The sequence below is a fragment of the Cynocephalus volans genome, chromosome 2 (assembly GCF_027409185.1).
Source record: "Cynocephalus volans isolate mCynVol1 chromosome 2, mCynVol1.pri, whole genome shotgun sequence".
In the NCBI taxonomy this organism is placed as follows: Eukaryota; Metazoa; Chordata; class Mammalia; order Dermoptera; family Cynocephalidae; genus Cynocephalus; species Cynocephalus volans.
In genome coordinates, this window is record NC_084461.1 from 185740403 (window position 1) to 185766695 (window position 26293).

The 26293-nt window shown below is 40.0% G+C and overlaps 2 protein-coding genes across 3 annotated transcripts in view; both read right to left on the reverse strand.

Moving 5' to 3' along the window:
- Window positions 1–21143, reverse strand: part of DNAH10 (dynein axonemal heavy chain 10) — a 148161-nt gene extending 127018 nt beyond the window's left edge. The window contains exons 1-7 of the mRNA XM_063085892.1: window positions 20930–21143; window positions 17590–17676; window positions 14626–14726; window positions 13408–13516; window positions 12470–12585; window positions 9838–10057; window positions 294–451 (exon numbers count right to left, since the gene is read on the reverse strand). Of these exons, the coding sequence (XP_062941962.1) occupies window positions 294–451; window positions 9838–10057; window positions 12470–12585; window positions 13408–13516; window positions 14626–14726; window positions 17590–17676; window positions 20930–21143 (1005 nt within the window). The remainder of the gene's footprint in view (window positions 1–293; window positions 452–9837; window positions 10058–12469; window positions 12586–13407; window positions 13517–14625; window positions 14727–17589; window positions 17677–20929) is intronic.
- A 3657-nt stretch (window positions 21144–24800) lies between these two features.
- The window catches only part of ATP6V0A2 (ATPase H+ transporting V0 subunit a2), a 36630-nt gene continuing 35137 nt past the window's right edge, over window positions 24801–26293 (reverse strand). Inside the window, exons 19-20 of one of the 2 annotated variants that reach the window (XM_063087998.1) lie at window positions 25715–25886; window positions 24801–25121 (exon numbers count right to left, since the gene is read on the reverse strand). In XM_063087998.1, coding sequence (XP_062944068.1) covers window positions 25016–25121; window positions 25715–25886 — 278 coding nt within the window. In that variant the 3' untranslated portion in view covers window positions 24801–25015. The remainder of the gene's footprint in view (window positions 25122–25714; window positions 25887–26293) is intronic. The other variant, XM_063087999.1, reaches the window with a different exon arrangement.

Consider the following 26293-nt stretch of genomic DNA (forward strand, 5'->3'; position numbering starts at 1 on the left):
TCAGTTACTTTGAGCCAAGAAAATCTCTTTCTTATTTAAGCCAGTTGAGTTGGGTTTCCCGTTTGGGGCATCCTGACGATACACGATGTTATCTTTATCAATCCAGGCAGTAATCTGGTAGCACACTAACATCAGAAAGCCCAAGAATGATATTTTGGGTATCTTACTTTGATCTTTTAAGGAAATCACAAAACAAAGAGACTAGATCAGCCAGGTCCCCAGACTCCTGGCTCTTTCTCAGGGTGGTAAGCACGACCTGTTCCAGGGATCTCTGAAAGCCCTGCACAAATTACCTGAGGTGTCTTCTTCAGCTGGCCCTCAACAGCTGCAGATATCTGATTCAGCCAGTTTATCACACATTGCTCCAAGGTTTCAACAGTTTCTGGGTCAGCTGCCAGATCAGACACCTCTCCCTCTACACTGATGCTTGGCATTTCTAACTTGATCTCACCTAGTAGAATAAAAATGGTCAGTCAGCCACTAGAGTTTAGGAAAAATGATTATAAACAATACTGTTCAAGTTAATTAGCTGGCTCTTCTCTATACATACCAGTATAATAAAGTTTGACACATCCCCTTTTCTAACCTGTCTCTATCTCATTCTCTTTCATCAGAATGTAATTAAAACATTTTAGATCATTGTTCCAGTGTTAAACTCTGTCAAAATGATTTAGTTATTTAAGATGTCTCCGAATTTATAAAGACATCAATTTTTAAAAATTTAAGAAAATCTCCAGCATGAAATACTAGAAGATAAATCCAAAAAAAAATGACTTCAGAGGAAATTGAGATAATATATAGAAAAAGAGAAAATTCCCAAAAAGAAATCCCAATTACTGGTCTCAGAGATTTGAGATAATGTGGCATCCATCAAACAAGAACAGATGCTATGTAAAAAGTAAAATCAGAGAATGTGAGGTCTTAAAAAGAAAAATATAATAGCTGATATGAAATTTGATCAAAGGTTGGAAAGATAAAAGTTGAGGAACACTCCAGGAAAGTAGAATACAAAGACAAAAAGATGGAAAATACAAGAGAAAAGATAAGAAATAAAACCTACACACATCCATCCAACAGGAATTTTACCAAGAGGGAACAGAGACAAATAGTGGAGGAAATTATCAAGAGAATTTTTCAGTTCTCAGACTAAAAAAACCCACAGAGTGCTTAGCAAAATAAATAGAAAAACAACCACACAAAGGCCCATCATCATTACATTTCAAAACACTGGAGATAACAAGACAGTCCTAAAAGTTTACATAAAATAAAGAATAAAAGAAAAATCAAAGGAGTATTCAATTTCTCATCACTGGATGCTGGCTGCTAAAAAGCAATGAAGAAAATGTGTTCAAAATTCTGTGGTAAAATTATTTTCAACCTAGATTTCTAATACACAGACAACTAACTAACTGTAAAGGTACAATAAAGTCATTTCAGATATGCAACTTCTTGTAAAATTACTTCCCACACACCTTTTCTCAGAAAGCTACTTAAGGATGTATTTCTGCACAATGAGGGAGTAAAACCCAACTAAGAAAGAAGAACTGGGATCTGTGAAACACTGCTCTGGGATGACAGCTATGGAACACACTAAGAGAGGAACTAGGTCACACTGCAATGGGGAACTTGGGGCCCTAGGAAGGTGCACATCCAATAAAAAGAGTGCCATCTCACAAGGAGGAGATTTTGCAAAAACAAAACCAAAGAGGACTTTATGAGATATTTTAAGAAAGGCATTTGGGAATGCTGGGGGAGGAAGGGAAAAACTGTAAAAGAAAAAAAGAATATCAACATATACTACTCTGCCTTGCAATAAACAATATTCCTACAGCCATAATAATGTAAACACTTTTTAGTATTTAATGAAAAGCAGGAATATAATTATAATGGAAGAAAGGAGGTAAGCTAGCAGTGGAAAGAGGATTGCAAAATCTTCATCATCGTGGCAGGAAATAATTCACAATGTCTACAATTAAGAAGAAATAGCAGTGTGCTCATATAATTTAGAGATATGGCAGTACCATGGACAGAAACAGCTAAAGAATTTTGCAAATTCACTATGAGGGAGCAGAACTGACAAGTAGGGAAAGTGAGGCAGGGTCATTTTTTTTCAACTCAGTATCTGTTAGTACTATATAATTTTTAAACATTATGCATTATTATAAGAAAATTTAATATATATTAAGTTATATAGGGTTATGAGTTAGGGTTAGGGTTATAGAATTGTATAATTATAGAATATAGCATTATAGAAGAGGGGTTATTTTTTTTTTATTGGGGAAAGAATTTAATACAACACAGACTATGAAAGATCTAGTAGGCAAAGAGTAAACTCTGAATCAACAGGCAGAGGATGCGGTCAGTGATCAAAGTTTCCACCTTAAGAAGCTAGAAAAAGAAGAGCAGACTATACCCAAAATATGTAGAAGAAATAGTATAACAAAGAGCAGGAAAAAAATTAAAAATTAAAAAACAGATAAACAATAGACAGAAAACAATGAAAGCAAAAGCTGGTTCTCTATTTCCCCCACCCCCTGGGGTTTTTTTTGTGTGTGTGTGTAAATTTATGTATTTATTTTTAGCTCCCACCAATAAGTGAGAACATGTGATATTTCTCTTTCTGTGCCTGACTTGTTTCAATTAATATAATTCTCTCTAGGTCCATCCATGTTGTTGCAAATGGCAGTATTTCATTCTTTTTTATAGCTGAGTAGTATTCCATTGTGTAGATATACCACATTTTCCATATCCACTAATCCGATGATGGACTTTGGGTTGGTTCCAACTCTTGGCTATTGTAAAGAGTGCTGCGATGAACATTGGGGAACAGGTATACCTTCGACTTGATGATTTCCATTCCTCTAGGTATAGTCCCAGCAGTGGGATGGCTGGGTCATACGGTAGATCTATCTGCAATTGTTTGAGAAACTTCCATACCATTTTCCATAAAGGCTACACCATTTTGCAGTCCCACCAACAATGTATGAGGGTTCCTTTTTCTCCACAACCTCGCCAGCATTTATCGTTCAGAGTCTTTTGGATATTAGCCATCCTAACTGGGGTGAGATGGTATCTCAGTGTAGTTCTGATTTGCATTTCCCGGATGCTGAGTGATGTTGAGCATTTTTTCATATGTCTGTTGGCCATTTGTATATCGTCCTTAGAGAAATGCCTACTTAGCTCTTTTGCCCATTTTTTAATTGGGTTGCTTGGTTTTTTCTTGTAAGGTTGTTTGAGTTCCATGTATATTCTGGTTATTAATCTTTTGTCAGATGTATATTTTGCAAATATTTTCTCCCACTCGGTTGGTTGTCTTTTAACTCTGTTAATTGTTTCTTTTGCTGTGCAGAAGCTTTTTAGTTTGATATAATCCCATTTGTTTATTTTTCCTTTGGTTGCCCATGCTTTTGGGGTCTTATTCATGAAGTCTGTGTCCAGTCCTACTTCCTGAAGTGTTTCTCCTATGTTTTCTTTAAGAAGTTTTATTGTTTCAGGGTGTATATTTAATTCTTTAATCCATTTTGAGTAGACTTTAGTATATGGTGAAAGGTATGGGTCTAGTTTCATTCTCCTGCATATTGATATCCAGTTCTCGCAGCACCATTTGCTGAAGAGGCAGTCTATTCCCCAGTGTATAGGCTTGGTGCCTTTGTCAAAGATCAGATGGCTATAGGTGTGTGGGTTGATTTCTGGATTCTCTATTCTATTCCATTGATCGCTGTCTCTGTTTTTATGCCAGTACCATACTGTTTTGCTTATTATAGCTTTGCAGTATAGTTTAAAGTCAGGTCGTATTATGTCTCCAGCTTTTTTTTTTTTTTTTGCTCATCATTGCTTTGGCTATGCGTGGTCTTTTGTCATTCCATGTAAATGTCTGGATAGTTCTTTCCATTTCTGAGAAAGATTTCATTGGAATTTTCATGGGGATTGCATTGAATTTGTATATCACTTTGGGTAATATAGACATTTTCAATATGTTGATTCTTCCAATCCAAGAGCATGGGATATCTTTCCATCTTCTTGTATCCTCTCTAATTTCTCTCAGCAGTGGTTTGTACTTCTCATTATAGAGATTTTTCACATCCTTGGTTCACTCAATTCCTAAGTATTTTATTTTTTTGGTGGCTATTGTAAAAGGGCAAGCTTTCTTGATTTCCCTTTCCGCATGTTCACTATTGGAGAAAAGAAATGCTACTGATTTTTGTGTGTTGATCTTGTATCCTGCTACTGTGCTGAAATCATTTATCAACTCCAAGAGTTTTTTTGTAGAGGCTTTAGGCCTCTGTTCGATATATAGGATCATGTCATCTGCAAACAGGGACAGTTTGACTTCATCTTTTCCAATCTGGATGCCCTTTATTTCCTTCTCTTCTCTGATTGCTCTGGCTAGTACTTCCAACACTATGTTGAATAGGAGTGGTGAGAGTGGGCATCCTTATCTAGTTACTGTTCTTAAAGGAAAAGCTTTGAGTTTTTGCCCATTCAGGATGATATTGGCAGTGGGTTTATCATATATAGCTTTAATTATGTTGAGATACTTTCCATCTATACCTAACTTATAGAGGGTCATTGTCATGAATGAATATTGAATTTTATCAAATGCTTTTTCAGCATCTATAGAGATGATCATATGGTCCATGTGTTTGATTTTATTAATATGGTGTATCACATTTATCAATTTCCATATGTTGAACCAACCTTGCATCCCCGGATGAATCCCACTTGATCGTGGTGAATAATTTTATGTATGTGTTGCTGTATTCTGTTTGCTAGTATTTTAGTGAGGATGTTTGCATCTATATTCATCAAGGATATCGGCCTGTAGTTTTCTTTTTTGGTTGTATCTTTACCTGGTTTTGGTATCAAGATGATGTTTGCTTCATAGAATGAGTTTGGGAGATTTGCGTCTGTTTCAATCTTTTGGAATAGTTTGTAAAGAATCGGTGTCAATTCCTCTTTGAATGTTTGGTAAAATTCTGCTGTGAACCCATCTGGTCCTGGGCTTTTCTTTGTTGGGAGCCTTCTGATAACAGCTCCAATCTCCTTTATTGTTATTGGTCTGTTCAGATTTTCTACATCTTCATGGCTCAGTTTTGGGAGTTTGTGTGTCCAGAAATTTATCCATTTCCTCCAGATTTTCAAACTTGTTTGCATATAGTTGTTTATAGTAGTCTTGAATGATTCCTTGTATTTCAGATGAATCAGTTGTAATATCACCTTTTTCATTTCTAATTTTTGTTATTTGAATCTTCTCTCTTCTTCTTTTTTTTTTTTTTTTGTTAGCCATGCTAATGGTTTGTCAATTTTATTTATCTTTTCAAAAAATCAACTTTTTGATTCATTCATCTCTGTATTGTTTTTTGGGTTTCAATTTCATTAAGTTCTGCTCTGATCTTAATGATTTCTTTCTGTCTGATAATTTTAGGTTTAGATTGTTCTTGTTTTTCTAGTTCTTTAAGGTGAAGTGTTAGGTTGTTCACTTGCCATCTTTCCATTCTTCTGAAGTGAGCATTTAATGCGATAAATTTGCCCCTTAGTACTGCTCTTGCAGTATCCCACAGGTTTTGGTCTGATGTATCATTATTTTCATTAGTTTCAATAAATTTTTTGATTTCCTGCTTGATTTCTTCTTGGACCCATATGCCATTAAATAGAATGCTGTTTAATTTCCATGTGTTTGTATAGTTTCCAGAATTTCGTTTGTTATTGATTTCTAATTTTAATCCATTGTGGTCTGAGAAAATACATGGGATAATTCCAATTTTTTTGAATTTGTTGAGACTTGATTTGTGACCTAATATGTGATCTATCCTGGAGAATGATCCATGTGCTGATGAGAAGAATGAATATTCTGAGGTTGTTGGATGGAATGTTCTGTAGATATCTGCCAAATCCAATTGGTCTAGAGTATTGTTTAGATCTTGTGTTTCTCTGCTGATTCTTTGCCTAGATGATCTGTCCAATATTGACAGCAGAGTGTTTAGGTCCCCTGCTATTATGGTATTAGTGTCTATTTCCTTCTTTAGGTCTAATAGAGTTTGTTTTATAAATCTGGCTGCTCCGACATTGGGTGCGTACATATTTATGATTGTTATGTCTTCTTGATGGATCAATCCTTTTATCATTACGTAGTGTCCCTCATTGTCTCTTTTTATGGTTTTTAGTTTAAAGTCTATTTTATCAGATATAAGAATAGCTACTCCAGCTTGTTTTTCTTTTCTGTTTGCATGGTAGATCTTTTTCCATCCTTTCACTCTTAGTCTATGTGAGTCTTTATGGGTGAGGTGGGTCTCTTGAAGGCAGCATATAGTTGGGTCCTCCTTTTTGATCCAGTCAGCCAGTCTATGTCTTTTGATTGGGGAATTTAAGCCTTCTACATGAAGAGTTGTTATTGAAAAGTGTTGATTTATTCCTAGCATTTTATTGATTATTGTTTGGTTGTCTTAGGTGTCTTTCGTTCCTTGCTTTCTGATTTACTGTTTGTTTTCTGTGTTTGTTGGTTCCTTGGGTTGTAGATAGCCTTTTTGTTTGTTTGTTTTCTCTTCATGAATGCCATTTTTATTATACTAGTGGGTTTTGATTTTTCTTGGGTTTTTATGGCAGTGGTAGTTATTTTTCAGGAACCAAACCCAGTACTCCCTTGAGAATTTCTTGTAAGGGTGGTCGTGTGGTGATGAACTACCGCAGTTTTTGTTTGTCTGAGAAATATACTATTTGCCCTTCATTTTGGAAGGATAGCCTTGCAGGGTAGAGTATTCTTGGTTGGCAATCTCTGTCTTTTAGTATTTTGAATATCACATCCCATTCCTTTCTGGCTTTTAGGGTTTGTGATGAAAAGTCTGATGTTAGTCTGATTGGGGCTCCCTTATAGATGATTTGATGCTTCTCTCTTGCAGCTTTTAAGATTCACTCTTTGTCTCTGAGTTTTGCCAATTTGACTATAACATGTCTTGGAGAAGACCTTTTTGGGTTGAATACATTTGGAGATCGTTGAGCTTCCTGGATCTGAAGATCTGTGATTTTTCCTATACCTGGGAAGTTTTCTGCCACTATTTTGTTGAATATGTTTTTAATGCAATCTCCTTTTTCCTCCCCTTCTGGAGTACCCATGACTAGGATATCTGAGCGCTTAAGGTTGTCTGATATCTCTCTTAGATTTTCTTCAATGCCTTTGATTCTTTTTTCTTTTTTCTTTGTCTGCTTGTGTTATTTCAAACAGCCCATCTTCAAGTTCAGAGGTTCTCTCTTCAACTTCCGCAAGCCTGCTGGTTAAACTCTCTGTTGTGTTATTTTGCTGAATAACTTCTTCAGTTCAGCAAGTTCTGCTACATTTTTTTTCAGGGCATTGATTTCCTTGTACATTTCTTCTTTCAGGTCCTGTATACTTTTCCTCGTTTCATCATGATGTCTAGCTGAGTTTTCTTGTATCTTATTCAGTTTCCTTAGAATTATCACTCGAAATTCCTTGTCAGTCATTTCAAGGGCTTCTTGTTCTATAGGATCTAGAGCTTGAGATTTATTACCCTTTGGTGGTGTACTTTCTTGATTTTTTGTATTTCTGGTATCTTTTCTTTGATGTTTATTCATTGTGGCAGGGGGTTTCACAGTCCACAGGTTTGACACTATTGTCTGACTAAGATGTTGCTGGGGTTGTCAATTTGGTAGGGCTACCTCAGTGACTGCTCAGTTGGCCACTAGTGCCTTGTGTGTGTGGTTGCCTCGGGTCTTGGGCCTCTCCAGGGAGCCACCTCTCTGTTCAACTTGGACTCTGCCGGGCTGCTGGGTCACGGGGCGGTACCGCATGGTGTGTGGTCTCTGCTGAGCTTCCGCCTCCCCTGCTGGACATCTCTCTGTTCCACGCGCACTGGGCCAGGCTGCTGGGATGCGTGGAGGCACCGCAGAGTGTGTGGTTTCTGCAGAGCTTCCCCTTCCCCTGCTGGATGTCTCCCTGCTCCGTGCGCACTGGGCCGGGCTTGGGATGGAGCCGGGTGGTAGCGGTGAAGCCTACCTGCTGCTGGATCAAGGCGGCGGCCCCCCCACAGGGTGTGTGGTTTCTGCGGAGCTTCCACCTCCTCTGCTGGATGTCTCCCCACTCCGTGTGCACTGGGCCAGGCTGGGAATGGAGCCAGGTGGTGGCAGTGAAGCCTATCTACTGGATCTTGCGACAGCAGCCCCGCAGGGCATGTGGTCTCCAAAGAGCTTCTGCCTCCCCCACTGGACATCTCCCCATTCTGTATGCACTTGATGTTATGTTTTTATAGTTGTAAATCAGATGACTTGTGGGAGAGAGTGACGCTAGGGACTGTCCATTCCGCCATCTTGACCAGAAGTCCTGGTCCAGCCGGGCTCCAAGGCTCAAATGGGGCAGACGTGGTCCCCTCCCAGAGGCTCCAAGTGCTTCTCTACCCACCTGCAGCGGCGGCTTCTCTCTTTCCCAGGAGAGGAAGGGAGGAGAAGAGGCTAGAATAGGGGTTATTATATAGAATAGGGTTGGCAAACTTTTTCTTAAAAGGCCAAACAGTAAATATTTTATGCTTTGCAGGCCAAATGGCAAAATTGAAGATAGGAGCTTACATAACCACTTAAAATGTAACCATTTAAAACTGCAAACACTACTCTTAGCCCAAGGGCCATACAAAAACAATCAGCAGGTTGGATTTGGCCCAAAGTCAAATGTGTATATGCTGGCTCCTGTTATAGAATATTAATTCATCTGCTTTTCTGGTTCATGCTCATTGTAGAAAAATATGGAAACAGAAAACAGAAAAAAAAAAATCTTACTCTCACAACCTAATCAGTAATAGTCACTGATAATAGTTTAGTGTATTTCCTCCCAGGTTTTCATCTAAAACCCAAATATGTTTTCCACTCATTTTTACTACAGAAACAAGACACACAAATCATATTTCAGATTATAAGAAATGATTCTTCATGCTTCTGCCGTGTTATACCAATTCAAGGAGCATGAGAGAGGGAAGAGAGAGAAAAAGGTTAGGCAGAAACACGGGAAGATGGTACAAAACACAGAGAAACATACACAAAGGAGCAACTTCACTGGGGGGATGGGGTACTTCTAAAATAGAAGCCTTCTAAAATTTAGAACCCTTCTAAAATAAAAAACACTTCTAGAACATATTAAAGGTCTGGATCTCTATGCTATTTCTAGATTTCTCATTTCCAACACAGAAAATTCCTACAGAGCAGGACATGTTAAATTTTCCTTTAAAGGAACAGAAAAGTTTATTTTCCTAGAATGATAATCCGATCTTATGGACCTTAATAGCCTTACTGATAAATGGCAATGTAGGACCCTAAAAATTTACCCACCAAATGAGACTCATCGTCCTCACTATGCCAGCCTCTCAGCCTTCCTGTTCTCCATTCACGACCCCCATTCTCCCATGACCCAGGCTCTGGGACTCTCACCGGGCCACCCACCCCGTCTCATGAGGTGCAGAGCAGCTCGAGTCAACAGTAGTTGCTGCATGCAACTTGCAGATGATGTCAAATGCCACCTCCTTCATGAAACCCCTTTTGATTTCCCCCCATTTTTCCAGCTTGGTCTCCCTCTTCCTTCCAGACCCTAAAAGCCCTAGTATCGTTCTTAAGCTCCGTATTCTGCCACGGTTCTTTGTGTGCTGACTTCTGAGGTTGTTGAGGACAAGGATTTCATCATTCCTTTCTGTGTCTCTTATAATGATCAGTTAAGTGTCTTTCACAGAGTGAGCATGTAAATAAGAATTATCACAAATTAAAACAAAAAGCCTCCTGAACTCTTAAACTGTCTTAATGTAAATTAATCATTCTTAACTAAAGAGGAGACAAATGAAACCTTACCTTCAAGTTGCTGTATTATTCTTTGAATACTACTTGCAAACTTCTGAATGCTCATTAGAAATTCATCCCGTATTAATTGAACACTGTGATATTCTATTGCTTCCCCAGGTGTGGTGGGTAGGTCTATGTCATACTCAGAAGACTCCAGGATTTCTCCAGATGTGTGTCCCATGGCCGTATCCATCTTGTGCTGGTTGTAAGACAATGCTGGCAAAAAAACCTGAAATGCCAAGTTTATGAAACAAATCACACGGCATCATTTTCAATAATTCATGTACTTCAATTGCTTCTGGCTTTGAATATTCTGTTACATGGAGGTACAAATACGCAAAGTGAAAACTACTCAAATCCAGAGCACAGACCTAAGGAGAGAGAAATTACACTTAACTTTAAAATGACCCAAAGGTTAAGAATTCTAACTACGCCTAAGATAAATACCCAGAAAACAATACTGTATTTGTTTATCTGCCACCAGTCACTGAGAAGTTAGAAAGTGAGGGACAGGGAAGGGAGAAACTATGTGTTAAACCCATCAGCTCAGTGTTACGTTAGTTAGTGTGAAGAAAATAAAAGAGATACTGAGGACACAGTCTGTCTGAAATTAAGCTGGGGACAGAAGTATGCATTTATGAAGTCATTCGGACACAATTACAAAAAATCTTACCCCACATAAAAAGTGATATTCAAATGCCTGTGGGTTAGTTTGGTTGGTTGATTGGTTGGGTTGTTTTTGGTTTTTAGTTTTGCCTATTTTTCTTAAAACTTTGATATATCTTTTAAGACTCTTTTAATCTACAATTGATTGAAGCACCCAGGATGTTTGAATGGATTTGGCTGACAGCACTCTCCTGGTGCAGAGGAACCAGCTTCTTCGGGATCTGCATTTCCTGCCGTTGGCAGAGACTTCATTGGAAAACCTTTACCAGGGCTACTGCAATTGTTATCCTTATTGAAGATCAGTGTGAGTCTCTTCAAGCTGACCCCTGTGTCCTTTAGACGAGACTGTGGTAGTCTAAATGGTGGAGAAAACATGATGGTAGAGCACTGGGAAAACAAACTGTGCTACATCCATCCATACTATGTGGTGGAACATATGTAGGATGTCAGCAGTGGTTGCCTCTGGGGGTCTGGGGACATTATGCGGAATTCCACTTTCTAGTTTATATATTTCTGTAATGTTTGGGTTTTCATCATGAGCATGTATTCCTTTTGCAATCAGGAAAAAAATTTTTACAACAAATTTTACTGAGAAAAAGTAACAGAAAGGAGAGGAATTGCATCATTTGTTGGTTACTTAATTTGTGCAACCATTAAGAATTAACTATGAGTTATGTTTTGACGTTATTTTATAATGAAAAGTTGGATTCACTTAAGAAGGTGGCCAGTACTGTTGAGTTCTCAGGATTGCTCTAGGAAAAGATGTGCAAATGATCAGGAGCATGGTCAGTGGGAATGTCACGTGCAGGCAGTTCAGAGGGGCTTGTACTCAGTGAGCCCTTCTGTCCACTCCTCAGCCCACTTCCACCACCTCCACTGGAAGTCACCAATGGCCACCCCACCAGCCCTTCTTTGCCCATCTTCTCATGACTTCTGGATCACCCACCCCTAACTCCCCCATCTATATGCTCTCCCTTGGTTGTTTCATCCAGTCCCTTGACTTTACACCATCTCCATCTCGATGACTCACATATATTAAAGGGCTGCTCTAGTTGGCATGTGGAGAATGCAGTGTAGGGGGCAATAACAGAAGCTAGGAGACCTTTTACGAGGGTTCTGCAATAGTCCTAGCAAAAGAGGATATTGTGGTGGTTGGGACTTTAGTCCAGACCTTCTCAGTAAGGTCTTCCTGGCCACCCTATCCAAAACTGCAAAGGCTTCACCTTTTCCTATCCCCCTTATTTTCTATCCCTCTTTTTCCTATCTGGCTTCAGTTTTCTCCTTAACTTTTGTTGCTATCTAACATACTATATCTTTTCTCATTGATCTTGTTTAAGGTAAATCTTCCCGACTAGAATGTAAGCTCCATGAGGCACAGACCTTGTCTGAGCTGTTTACTGCTTTGGAATATAGTAGGTGTTCAATAAATATTTGCATATTTAATATTTGCCAGATGAGTGCCCTGAGTTCTCCCCTGAGCTCCAGACTTCTACATCCTGCTTCACTCCTCGACTCAAATGTCTAAGAGGTCTCTCGAGCTTAACATGTGCAAAATAGAATTCTTGGTTTTCCCTCCAGATTTGTTTCTCCCAATGCCTCCAACTCTGTAATGACTCCACCATCCCCCCAGCTGCTCAGACCCGAGTCCTACAGGTCACCCTGGATCGTCTCTTTTCCTAAACCTCGATATTCAAGTCATCAGCAAGTCTTGTTGGCTTTATCTCCAACAGATACTCTTTTATTCCATTTTTTTAAATTGTGGTAAAACATACATAAGGATTGCCATTTTAAGCATTTTTTAAACATACGGTTGTGTGAAGTTAATTACATTCACCATGTTGTGCAACCACTACATCTACCTATTTCCAAAATTTTTTTGTCATCCTAAACATAAACTCCGTACCCATTAAGCGATAACTTCTCATTATCCTTAACCTCGGAAAGGCTGAGATTTCTTCCTCAGTCCATTATTTACCTGACATATAATATCCTTCAGAAAACCAAGCACTTTAGCATTTATAATTCCATACTCCAGCGTTTCAGGCATAATTTCCATAGCTTCCTTCACGTCAGTAGCCTCAGAGATTGTCTCTGAAGAAGAACAGATCCAGAGTGTAAGATCCATAGGGAAGAGAGGCCAACAGTTAACATTTCCAAGCGTACAGAAATCTTCTCCTTCTTCTCAAATTGTTAAAAGGAATGTTCCAGTCACAGACTCAGAATATACACTAATTTGTACTTAATCAATCCCTGGGCCTATGGGAAACTGAAGTAATGGGTTAGTACCAGCAGCACGCAGAGCCACACACATTAGCTAATCTGGTTGGAATATCTAAAGCTGGACAGAAATAGAAATAATTTGGGTTATCTAGAAACACTTGTTGGATTCCTTGCTGCTATGGACTGAATGTTTGTGTCCCTTAAAATTCTTATGTTGAAGCTTAAATCCCCAGTGTGATGATATTTGGAGGTGGGGCTTTGGAAGGTGATTAGGCCATGAGGGTGGAGCCCTCATGATGAGATTAAGTGCCCTTGTAAGAGGAGACACAGGAGGTGACCTCCCTCTCTGCTCTCTGCCATGTGAGGATTGGAGAAGATGGCCATCTGTGAACCAGGAAGCGAGCCCTCACCAGACACTAGATCTGCCTTGATCTTGGACTTCCTAGCCTCCAGACCCATGAGAAATAGACATCTGTTGTTCAAGGTCTAAGGTGTTTGTTAAAGCAGCCAGACTGGCTCGGACACTTTCTTTGACTGTCCCCCACTCCCAGCAACTCTTCCTCAATTCATTGTCAAAGTACCTTTTGAGTCATTGGCGTTTTTAGAAAGACATATTTGGTAACAGTCTACTCTTCTGACATTTTATTTGATATGCCCTGCCACCCCCCATACACACACACACCAGAAATGTACCTTTTGTATTTCTGAGAAAATACACTACATCCTGGTCAAGAAATTCCTCAGGAACAGGAGTACAGAGCACATTGAGATACATCTTTTCCACAATGTGCTTCACAATTCTCTGAAACACGGGGAACAAAAAAAACTGTCACACCTGAGATACATCTGCTCACCCAATGAACCTAACTAATATACAACTGAGCTCTCTTAAACCAGTGAATGATCTTATTTTCTGATAGTACAGCCACAGCCTTACAGGGTACTAGCAACTACCAACATGTGAACTAAAATGCACCCAGACTCTGAACACTACACCTGACTCTACTATTAACTGGCCAATAACATCTGAATAAACTTACCTAGAAAAAGTTCAGATAGAGTTTCACTAGGATATATGTTGCAACAAACAGGCTTAAATTTTATTTTGAGGGTGGGATATATGAAGTAATTAGGTATAATTTTGTTAAGCATGGGCCAGACCGAACACTTACCTCCTAGCTTTAAACTCCACCCTTGGGATTTTTGCAGTAAAGGGTTCACTCAGCAGGCCTAGGTTGTCCAAAACCTGCACATTCCAAAGGTCCTCAGGACTGGCCCTTGACTGACTCCTGGGGGATAACTTCTAAGTTCTTCTAATATCTTGCCTGATATGAGTGTCTTTGTATACCTGTAGCTTTGGGACCTGCCAGATAGTTTATGCTAAGAATGTGATTTACAGTGAATGCCTGTTTTTGTTTGCCTGGAGCCCTGGGTCACACTGTATCAGTTTGACCTCTGGGGTGGGGGTAGGGGCTGGGGACTAGGGGGGACTGAGTAACCAAGGTCAGCTATGTGGATGCTCCATACCTACATGACTGACCCCCAATAAAAACTCTGGACACCAATGTTCAGGTAAGCTTCTCTGGTTGGCAATACTTTGTGCATGTTACTGGGGGAATTAAGCACTGTCCATGTAACTCCACTGGGAGGGGACAACTGGAAGCTCATACCTGTGCACTTCATTTTTTTTGCTCATTCTAATTTGCATCCTTTCACTGTAATAAACTATAATCATTAATATAAAAGCTTTTCTGGGTCCTGTGAGTCCTTCTAGCCAATCACTGAACCTGAGGGTGGTCTTGGGAACCCACCCACAGGATTCTACAGGATGAACTGTGTCGGTTTTCCTGATTCATCAGAGGACACTAGAGTCCCATTACCCCACCAACAAGGATGAAAAGCCATGCATACTTTGCTGGGGACTTTTTCTAAAACGTCTCTGGTCGTGTCTTCATCCTCTATGCCAATTAAAGGTGGAGCTATGGAATCACTTTTCAGACGCAAATTCTTAGCTGCAAAACATGATTCAATATGTAAGATGAAATAATCAGAAAATTAGTTTTCTTACCATCAAGACCTGTCTTGAATTTTGCACAATAGCATATTTCATTCAACAGGCATATTATCAAAAAGCTATACACAAACTTTTTACAAATGAATCCTATTGTAGCCCTGACTTACAATTGAAGAGGCCTATTGATAGGTCATCCATCAGAAATTTAACATGTGTGTATGTGTTTATGTGTGTATCAGTTATAGTGTCAAACATGTGATTTCTCTGAGATTTTTGCTTTAAAAAAAGACCATCTTTTTTTTTATCCTTATGATGAGAATTACAGCTAACACATTAGCATTAATTCCTTTTTCACCATGAGACTCAAGATTTGTGGGGGACAAAGAGAAAAGTAGTCTAAATAAAATGATCACATCTCTCTCAAGTGCTCTGGGATCGATGCAGATTTGGAAACCTGGGAGGGCACCAAGTCTCAGCCCTGACAGTTTCTGACAAGTCACAAGGAAGCACTGTCCCTGGAAAGCTCAGCTTTTCCTTTGCAAGGCACTGAGCAAGGATAGTGTGGCTTTGGAATCACCTCTACGTGGGGGTTCTGAATCCTCTCTGCTGCTGGTTTTCTCATACATAAAATGGAACACTAAAATCTACTGATCAGATTCTAGAGGATTAGATTATAACACGGTTGAGCACCTCGTACATTGGTTGGCAGAAAAAATAGTCTATAGACAGCAGTACCAATTATTAGAGCACTGGTAAGAGCCTACAGACAACAATGCAGTTATGTACTTAATGCCACCTAGAAATGGTCAAAATGGTAAGTTTTGTGTTACGGATATTTTACCACAATAAAAATAAATAAATAAATAAATAAATAAACATTGATTTAGAAGTAATGTTAATTTACTTTGTGGGAAAGGATTTCCCTGATCTTCCTACCTAAGCAGCCTCCTTCCACCCAAGTCTTTCCTGTTCATGAATTTATTGGTGCCGAAAACAGTGTGACTCCCTAGCAGGCTCTTGATAAATATTGCTGTGGCCTGCAAGAACTACTGTCTGTCTTATCGAAATACAATTTAGATAAGACTTAATAAGAATGTCTATCCTTGAGAGAAATAGAGAACAGAATAGTGGTTATCAGAGGCAGGGAAGAGGGTCGGGGAGGAGGCTGAGGAAAGGTTGGTAGTACAAAGTTACAAAGTTACAGTTAGATAGCAAGAATAAGTTCTGGTGCCTTAGTATGACAATAGCTAATAATATTGTATTGCGTATTTCAAGATAGCCAGCAAAGAGGATCTTGAATGTTATAACGACAAAGAAATGATAAATACGTAGGTGACAGATATGCTATCTATTCTGATTGGATCATTATGCAACACATGCATGTATTGTAACAACATACATGTACCCCATAAACATATACAACAAAGAAATTCAAATGTAAAAAAAGAAAATTTGTTTTAAAATAAAAAAATTTTTTTAAATTTTTTTTTTTAAATGTCTGTCCTTTATTTCTAAACTTGTAGTTCCCTCCCCCCAATCTTTTCTACTTGAGAGGATTACATTTTGGTTAAAAATAAATTCTTCTGAAAAAATAAAGGTCACTTAAGGAGACAGTACCTATTGCCAAAAGCCTTCTTCCCCTTGATTTTCAAACATTGAGTACATTGTTAAATGCATGTGTCTAATCTATAGCTTCTGCTTTTTTGTAAGGGAATTATGGGATAAATGGGGAATAGAGGTTGTTTAGCTCTGCTGACAACGTGGGTGGTCTGGAGTGGAGTTTCTCAACCTCAACAACCTTGACATTTGGGGCTGGACCATTCTTTGTCGTAGGGGTTGCCCTGTGCATTTTAGGGTGTTTGGCAGCATCCCTGGCCTCTACCCACTAGATGCCAGTAGCACCCACCCCCTAGCTGTGACAACCAAAAATGTCTCTAGACATTGTCCATTGTTCCCTGGGGGGCAAAATCGCCCCAGCTGAGAACCTGTGTTATGGAGAACTGGATCACAGCATGTCGCTAAAGCCACCTCACCAGTACAGGAGAAACAATTGAAAGCCTGCAAAGGATCAAGAATGTCACAGTGAATGTGAATGTCACAGTGCCATGTGGCTTCTCTAGTTCAGACATTTTAACTGACTATCAGTAAAAACCTTGACTTGAACATTATTGTGCCTTAGAGATTCTCTCAAAGAAATAGCATCTGTCGTTCACGCAATGGGACACCCTCTCTACAAAACAGCATATAGCACATGTTCCCCGCACTGACCGAGACACTGCCTGTAGGAGAATGGCTGTTTTTATGCTGAGTTAAATAGCGTCCCCCCAACATCCAGGTCAAGTGTGACCTTATCTGGAAACAGGGTCTTTGCAGATGAAATTAGTTAAGATGAGGTCCTACTGGACTGGAGTGGGCCCTAAATCCAGTGCCCGGTGCCTGTGTAAGAGAAAGGAGCAGAAGACTCAGACACACAGATAAGGCCACGTGACAACAAAGGCAGAGACTGGGGTGATGCAGCCACAAGCCACAGAACGTCAAGGAAGCCACCAGCTACCAGAAGCTGGGAGAGGCAAGGCACGTCCCCTCCTTGACTCAAGAGGGAGCAAGCCCTGCCGACACCCGGGATTGGGACTTCTGGCCTCCAGAACTGTGTGACAATACATTTCTGTTGGTTTCAGCCACCCGGTCTGTGGGCAGTTGCGACAGCAGCTCTGGGAGACTAACACATATGTCAGTTAACAACCCAGCAGTTTCCCTTTGTACTGTGTAAAAGTAAGAACTGATTCTAGTGTGGACAGGGGAGCACCCCACTTCCAGGTGAAGGCTTTCCCAGTTCTGCCCCCCGCCCCGCAGTACCACACCTGGCGCTTTATCCAAGGACTCTATGTTTTGAGGATCAGTCACTTCTTCCTCTTCTTCCTCTTCGGACGACACAGGTATCTCACTGTCTTTACAGCCACATAAACGGAAAGAAAATACAAAACGTAATTGCTTCACTGCGCACCTGATATCTTTGCTTTGCCTGGAGCCAAGGGGTTGGGATGCGGCTCACAGGATGATTCGTGCATATCACAGTAACACAGAAATATTCCAGTTACTGGAGCCAGTTTTTGGTGACAGCAAAGAAGGCTTGTGCAAATGCTGCTGAGAAACAAAAGACGCAAGAATGATCACAGAGTTACCACCAGCCCAGAAGAAATATAAATGACTGACAAGCATAGGAAAGAGGCTCACGATTTCCCATCATCATAAATATATTTAATAAGACTGAACTGTACACTTAAAAATGGTTAAGATGGTAAATTGTAGGTGATGTGTATGTTACCACAATAAAAAATAATGGAAGGGAAAAAAAGAGGCTCAACTCCACTAGTAACTATATAAATGTAAATTAGAATAAGGAAGTGCATCTACTCTTCATCTATGGGATTGGCAAAAATTAGGAGGATTGACAATATCCAGTGTCAGCAAGGCTGTTGGGAAACAGGCACCTCCTCCACTGTTGCTGGGGTGAGAACTGGCAGGGCCTTTCTGGAGAGCAGTTTGGCAGGACCTATCCAGATTGTAAATGCACACACCCATTACTCCAGCAATTTCACTCTTATACATTTATCCTACAGAAATATACAAAGCATGCAAAGATAGATGGACACTTGTTACATTCCTTGTAGAATGAAATACTCTGAAAATCTAAACGTCTATTAATTAGAGAATGGGTAAATAAAATATGGTACAACTATGTACTTACTAACTATAAAGTTAGATAGATCTATAGGTATTGACATGAAAAAAGATATGTGGGAGGAAGGGGGCAAGTCATAAAATAATATGTATAGTATGATCTTATTTATGACTTTAGGAACTATATATATATATATAATTATATGTATAACTAGACAGTAGATAGACAGACAGACAGACAGACAGACAGACAGACAGATAGATAGATAGATAGATAGATAGATAGATAGATAGATAGATAGATAGATAGATAGATATTTGAGAGAAGAGCTGGCAGGATACACATAACAGTGGTTACCTATAAGAACGGGAGTAGGACTGGGGCTTCAGTGAGGTGAAAGGTTGCTTTTTCACTTTATATAATTCTATGTTATATGAATTTTTAAGAGAACATGATTCTGGCAATACTTATATAATTTTTTTAAATGTAAGCAAGTTATTGAATGATATGTACCATACAATTCCATCTTGTTCTTTTAAGAAACAACACATGCATACCTGTTAGAACAGCATCTGGGGTAGCTGCTGCTAGTGTAGACACCTCCCTTGCCTCACCACCACCCTCCCCTGGCAGCTATTTGTCTCCATTCATATCATTTTTAGCAGGGAGCAGAGAGAAGTCTTGATCAGCAGAGGGGCAGAAAGGAGAGGGAAAAGGAATGAAGGGTATGCACTGGCCCCACCACAGGTCCTCCAGACAGACCAGAGCCCCCATAAGGATCCAGTAAAACTGTTCAAGGGTCTTTGTGAGCCTGTAGACTTAGTAAGCAGAGAATGAGTGCCAAGGTGAAATGCAGAGTTGGGGGGAGGCCCCTTCCCCCCACCTCTGGCCAGAACCCATCACCAACTCAATGCCATTCTGGAGTTTCCAGGATCAGCAGCTTTAAGAGTTTCCAGAACCAGTATCCTCGGCAGGAAACCCATCAGCATTCTCTCCATGTGGTGACAGTGGAAAAGAGCGGAAATGGAGGGGAAGACCACAGGGCAGAGCCATCCCAGAAATAAGTCACAGTTGGCAGGGATATCTGAGCACACTTTGGAGGGTCCAGGAATTAACCAGGGGGACCCTCTGAAGAAAGACTGAAGTCTGCCTCCACGTAGGACAGGGACCACCAACCAGGAGACCTCTGGGCTAAACAGTTAATAGTAAACACCAGGCACAATATAGCCACCCAACTATTAACAGAAGCCCTCAGAGGTTGCAAGAAGTCTCAGTCGTGTCATATTTTAGGGTCTTGGCATAATTTCTTTTAAGTGTACAAAATCTGGATTACTGAAATTGTGGTATATGTTAAATAGTCAATCCTGTTGCTGTATTTTTTTATCCATAATTTCACTTGGTGATAATGAAAGAGCCTAAATTCGAAATCCCATTATAATGTGATGTCCAGGTCCAAAGGTCTACCTGGGAACAAAAACAAAAGTCTGGAAGGTTAACTGTGTGGTCATTTCTCTGAGTGCCCCTAGCAATTTGTTATTGTTGTCGATTTGTGGTCTTGGATTTCTCTACAATAAATAAGTACATTATTTTGTGCAAGCAAATAATGCATATTTAAAATAAATGAATCTGCCTACTACCTTTGAAAAAAAAAAAAAGGTTTGCCTGCCACACCACCCATGAGAGGCCCTGTAAGGGATCCACAAGTCCTTACAGAGCTGGAAGACCAGCACAGGAGGCTGCTGTGCTCCTGCCAGGAGACAACTTCTGTATTTCTCAGTCTCCTTCACGGACATGTTCCTGTCTGAGTGTCCCCCCCCACTCAGTCCTGTCTCCTCCTCTAACTCTGTGCTGGTCCCTCTGTGTCCCCGGGCTATCAGAGAGTGGGCTGGACCAGCCATTGGGCTGGGGACCCACCTTCACAGAGAGTTCTGGGCATTCAGTCACTGTCATGGTTTGTATTTAAGATGCTAATTTGTTAAAAGTAAATATTTAAAACCTACTGCGATTTTTTTAAAACCTTGTGTTGTCATTACTTTACTTTTTATCATATCAGGAGCCTCCAGAAATAGAAAGGGGTGCACTTCTGACACCCCGTGAGAACCTGCGACCACCAAAGAAGGTGAGGATGATGTGGGTACCCCCAGCGCCTGGGTCATTGCTCTATCCAGCCACTGCACGTTATTGGACAGATTCGCATTCTTCTGAATCTTTACTGCCTATGTGACCTTGGGCGAGTTGCCACAATTTGCTCATCTGTAGAATGGGAATAACAATACACCCACCTCATAAGATTAATGAGATGGTACAAGCATTTGGAACCATACCTGGTAGAGAGCAAAGGCTAAATAAGTGTCTGTGGTTATTTTTCATTCGAGCTCTGACTTTCCAAGTCGGCTGTAAGCTCAGGAGGGCAGAGACATCTGTGGTTGTTGCTTCACTCTTGCCTGCACGTGGCGGGCAACAATAAGCATGTATGGACTGTACCTGAGGCCCAGGGCGGGGGGGAAGGAGGGGCTCACCCATCTCCAGCTCCACCTCCTCCGGCACCACCACGCGGTAGAAGAAGAGCGTCAAGGCGGCCTCCTCCTCGCTCGTCTGGTTGAGGAAGTGCAGGATGAGGTCCTCGACCTCGCCGTCGTCGCGGCTCAGCAGCTCCTCGAAGATCTGGGGGTCGGTGAGGCCGAAGGCGGTGTACACGCGGTCGCGCATCCACAGCACCCGCAGGTCGTCCATGGCGCCGCGCCTGGACTAGCGTGCGGAGAGGGCCGGGAGCTGGGCGGGCGTCCGTGGCAACGCGCCCTTAGCAACGGGCGCCCCGGCAACGGCAGCCGCCTGCCCCGCCCACGGCGCCCGCGCGTGGGGCGCACCGTCTGGTCGCGCCCCGCACGCCGGCAGCGCGCTCGCTCGCGGAGGCGCGCCCCGGGCCCGCCAGGACGCCGGTGCTTCATCTGGGGGCCGCGGGCCCGAACGGGGCGGCAGCACGCAAGCGCCGCAGGCGCGGAAACGCGCACGGCCAGGAGCTGGCTTCCTGGGCAGATGACTGTCCCCGTGTCGCCGGCTTCTGTAAGCGTGGCCCCCCGTAATTTCCCCGGGCCCTGTCTGCGAGCCGCAGGCCCACTTTGCAGATACGGAGGCTGAGGCAAAAGAGGTGGCAAGACAAGGTCACGGGGTCTGAGAGGTGGAAAAGGCAGAGTCAGAGGTGAGGCAGAAGGACTGAAGTCCCAGCCCTCGGCCACGATCAAAGGGCATCAGCGGTTCAGGATGGGTACACGTTCCTTCTGGGGTATGGGATCAGGGAAGGAGGAAGGGAGTTCTTTGGCTTACTAGCAGAGCCAGAGCGTAATAAAACAAACACCCATGTTTTAAAAATATAGATATATTTATTTGTCTTTAATAAAAGGAAGTTCAATACTGATAGGAAGATGCAAATTTGTCCTTTTATGCATTTATGGAACAAAATGCTAACTTGTTCACTGTCATTTCCCCCCACAGGGAGCTGAGCCCCTAGATTACTAAGCTGACCCTAAGAACCCAGACTTCTTGTTGGATTTTCCCATCAAGGAACAAGTGGAACTTTATAAGTATTTCTTAAAATTCTAAACCAAAGCTCAGCATCAATGGCCTGTCACAAAACTATTACTCCAAAGTGCCTTATTTCCATCATCTTGAATTAAGATTTCTTAATAACCTTCCTGGAGATATTCCATATGGCATGCAAACAAACCCTGCTTTAAAATTTTAACAGAGAAATTTGTTTTTAAATGCAGACTGCAGAATAGTTGTAGAAGTTAGTTTTTGTTCTTATTTTCCCAAATGAATCAGGCTCTAAAATGTCTGAATATTTAATTCATAACCATTATAAGTTAACTGTGCTATAGATATTCTATGCCTTATTAAACTACTGCAGGTTGAATGTTGAGACTAGAATGCTATAAAACACCCACTCCAGAAACAACAACAGAGTAAGGTGAGTCCTCAAAGTCCTATCCGCCATGGAACACCCTTTGCACTCCTTAACTGACTGTGACTAGCACCCCAAGTGCCATCTCCACCCTTGCAGGATGAAATCAAATTCTACTTTAATGAAGAAAACCCTTGGGTTTTATTTTAGGACTCCATTAACACATGGCAGCAGACATCAGAATGAAAACTGAAAAATGTGCCCATCATGACATTTAGCTTTACGAAAATAAACAGATTTTTTAGCATCATCCAGACAATTGACCATTTTTCCTCTGGATATTTGCTATCAAGGGAATGCAGTATGTCCTAAAAATTGCATACATAATAGGTCTTGGCAAATAGCTTAAGCGAAAAACAAAACAGAGCAGCCATTGTAGTAACATGACACTGGAACCAATCACTTTATAAAGAAATAAAATTTCTCCTTGTGTCTAAAAAATACCATATCAAACTAGATTTCCAGAGAGTTCTTTCACAAAAGTTAGGATTATTAGTTTTTTTATATTACGTTTTATATCTACTACATAGATTTCAACTGAAAAATTACTCTTGACTCTCTGTTCTTTACCCTGATAAGAGATGTTAATTAGAATTAAAAAGTGGCCCCCATGACAATTACCAGTGGGAGCAGTAAAAAATTACAGCAGATACTATATGTCCCTCGCTTACTAATCAGTTAATAGTGACTGAAATCTTGGGTTTGCTAGGAATGAACTAGTTACCATTATTTTTATGACAGATCCTTGGAGTAAAGTAACAAAAGTGACAGCTTGTGGGGGACATCAGCTATAAGTGAGGAGCAAGTTTGAAACCTAAATAGCATCACCTGGATTTCATATTCACCCAACAGAAGTGCCCAACTTACACCTTTTTGGGAAAACTTAACTTTGAGAGGAGAATCATTTTCAAGAATTTCATCAGCATTGTTTTATGTTTGACAATTTACTATTAGGGACAAAAAGCAGTAAATCCAAACTGGCTTTAGGTAACATATCATCAAGTAGCAGCACAGAATCTGCTATAATTAAAAAGGTTTAATTTTAGAGTCACAACTATTTCATATATCAGTTCATGCCTCTCAGCAAACAGGCTTTGAAATTACCGGAAAAGATACGCTTAAATTCAGTGCTACCATAATCTCAGCTTGTAATGAAAGTGCCAAACTCGCTACCATTAAACAGGGTAAAGGAATATGGTGACAAAAAAGCCTTTTGAGGTGTTTTACTCAAAATTTTTATTTTTTTTATTTTTTTATTTTTATTTTTTTTTAAATTTATTTTTATTTTTATTTTTTTTTTTTAAGATGACCAGTAAGGGGATCTTAACCCTTGACTTGGTGTTGTCAGCACCACACTCAGCCAGTGAGCGAACCGGCCATCCATATATGGGATCCAAACCCGGGGCCTTGGTGTTATCAGCACCGCACTCTCCCGAGTGAGCCACGGGCCAGCCCTACTCAAAATTTTTAAAAAGTGAAAATACTTCAGATTTCTTTTTGAAAATAATAATCTAAAATCAATTAAAGTAAAATATGAAAAATGACCATAACTGACAATACGGAATAGATCTAAATGTTCAAGAGGACTCAAATTCATATAAAACCAAATGTCAAGTAAATAAATGAATTTAAACTAAAGATGATAAATTAACGGCTTAGTAAGAATTAGTTTTCAACTGATCTAAACAGTGTTTGGAAGTTTAAATTAACTCTAAATACTTTTATCAGACCATTATTTAGGATTAGACCGAAAGTAAAAAATTATACTGTTCTCAAGGATAAGTACAACCTCTTCACAGTAAAATATCTTAATTTAAATTTTGTTTTTAAAATATACAAAATACTACTTTTTACACTTCCTACAGTCAGTATAAACCCTTTTGGTTCAGGAACAACAGCCAAGATGATCATTAAGTTCAAATCAGATGCATATTACAGCTTCCACAGTCACACTGGGTTTTAAGGCTCAGTATACAGTATCTTTCCAAACAATTACCATAATGGGTTTTATGTAAGGATAACAGCATTAGAGTCTTTAAAAAAATATAAGTGGGATAACCTTTTGTATGTTATTTTATCCCATTTTCCCCAATTGTTAAAACAAGACAAAACTGTAGAAACAATCCTCTACTTGTAATTCTAGATAGCATACCTTAAAAAATGTTTGCATATTTTTAATCAAACAGAATAAATGTGAATCTTTTGATTATCATCACTACATTTTTTATAAAACTATGCTTAACTTCAGCTGTTGGAAAATATTATCTGACAATTTCAGATTACAGATGAATTCCTTGTTTTTCAAATAAGGTGAAAGAAATCAAATATCTAAGACCATTTTCAATTAGCCATTCAAAATTAGCTTCTCTCCCCCAATCCTATATTTTAAAAAAAACTTTAACATTTGGCATTAACTTATATTTGCTCATCATAAAAACCAAAAGAACTTTATATATCTGAAATTGGTAAACTTTACAAAATATTTAATATATGAGGAAGAGGTATATCTTACAAAATTATTTGGCTATATCATAAGGCAATCGATGAAGACAGAATTTTTCCTATCATAAATCTGACACAAGTGAAATTCTATAACATGATAATTCTCCATATATCTGAAAGCTTGTTGGTTACAGCAACATGATCATGCCACACTGTCATCATTATTGAACTTTGATGAAAGTAGACGGAATGAAAAAGGAACAAATTTGGTGCCGGCACCAACGTAGAATTTGTTCTGAAATTCTACCCTAAAAAGAAAAAATCCACATATTAATGGAAGGTTGGGAGATAACATTCCTACGTTTCTTAAAACAACACTTATAAGTTCAAAAAAAAAGCTACTGGGCTGAAATTGCTTCATTCCATACATGCTTTTGGCACAAATATTTTGACAGATAAAATCCCACCCCGTTTTCCCAATGTGCAACAGAAACATTAAAACAGCACGCTACATCTCAGACTCCCAGACATAGAGAAGGAACATGCACGAGTACTAAGAACCTCTCTTCTCTCCACTTAGGTAACTGGATGCTCAGAGAAGTAATCTGATATATACTATAAAACATGACAAAATATGTAGGAAGTATTTTATAATCCAAAGTGAATTAAAATATGAAACATACATAATTATCCTGCAAGCACACACCTGCTTTTACCTGTCAGCGATAACAGTTCAGAAACAAAATACAATTTTAACTCGGAGGATTTGAATACAGATCCCAATGTTAAAAAGGGAAAAACTAGCCGAAAGTAAGCATTAGATTTTCGTGGGATTTAAATATATTTTGGAGGGGTTATATTTTTTTAAAATAACAGCTCCAAGGCTAAATTTCAAACTCACCAATGGAGGCGTATGGCATGAAGAAATGCAGAAAGCCCTTCCATGATCAAAAGGATGAAAACTGTCAGAACTGCAAAAAGCGCAATAACCGGGAGCAGCAGCAAGACCCCGTATGTCCTGTCCACACGAAGGCCCACTCGCATCAACATGGCCCACAGGACATCGGATAACTCTGAAAAGGAATTTATTTTGTGGAATTCACTTTTGTTTACGTTCAATGAATCACTTCAGTGAGCTAGTTGGCATGGGTTTCCCTCTGACAACTCTGAATTGTCATCCCATAAAAAAAATACATGCTTATATTATATATATAAACTGCTTCTCGTGTACAAGTTTTTTGGGTTTTGTTGTTTTTTTACAAAAGGATTTTTATTAAATGAAAAAAAATCTGGTGAGTCAAATATGAAATATACAAAAAATTTACATCAGATCTCTCAAAGAAGTAAAAGGCCACCAAGAAAAGTGATGCCCCTTATGTCATGCTGCCCACAGTGGGAGGTCATGGCCGATGCAGCCCAGGCCGTGTGGTGTGGACCCTGCGCTGAAGCCCCAGGGCACCCACGGGTCACGATGTGTCAT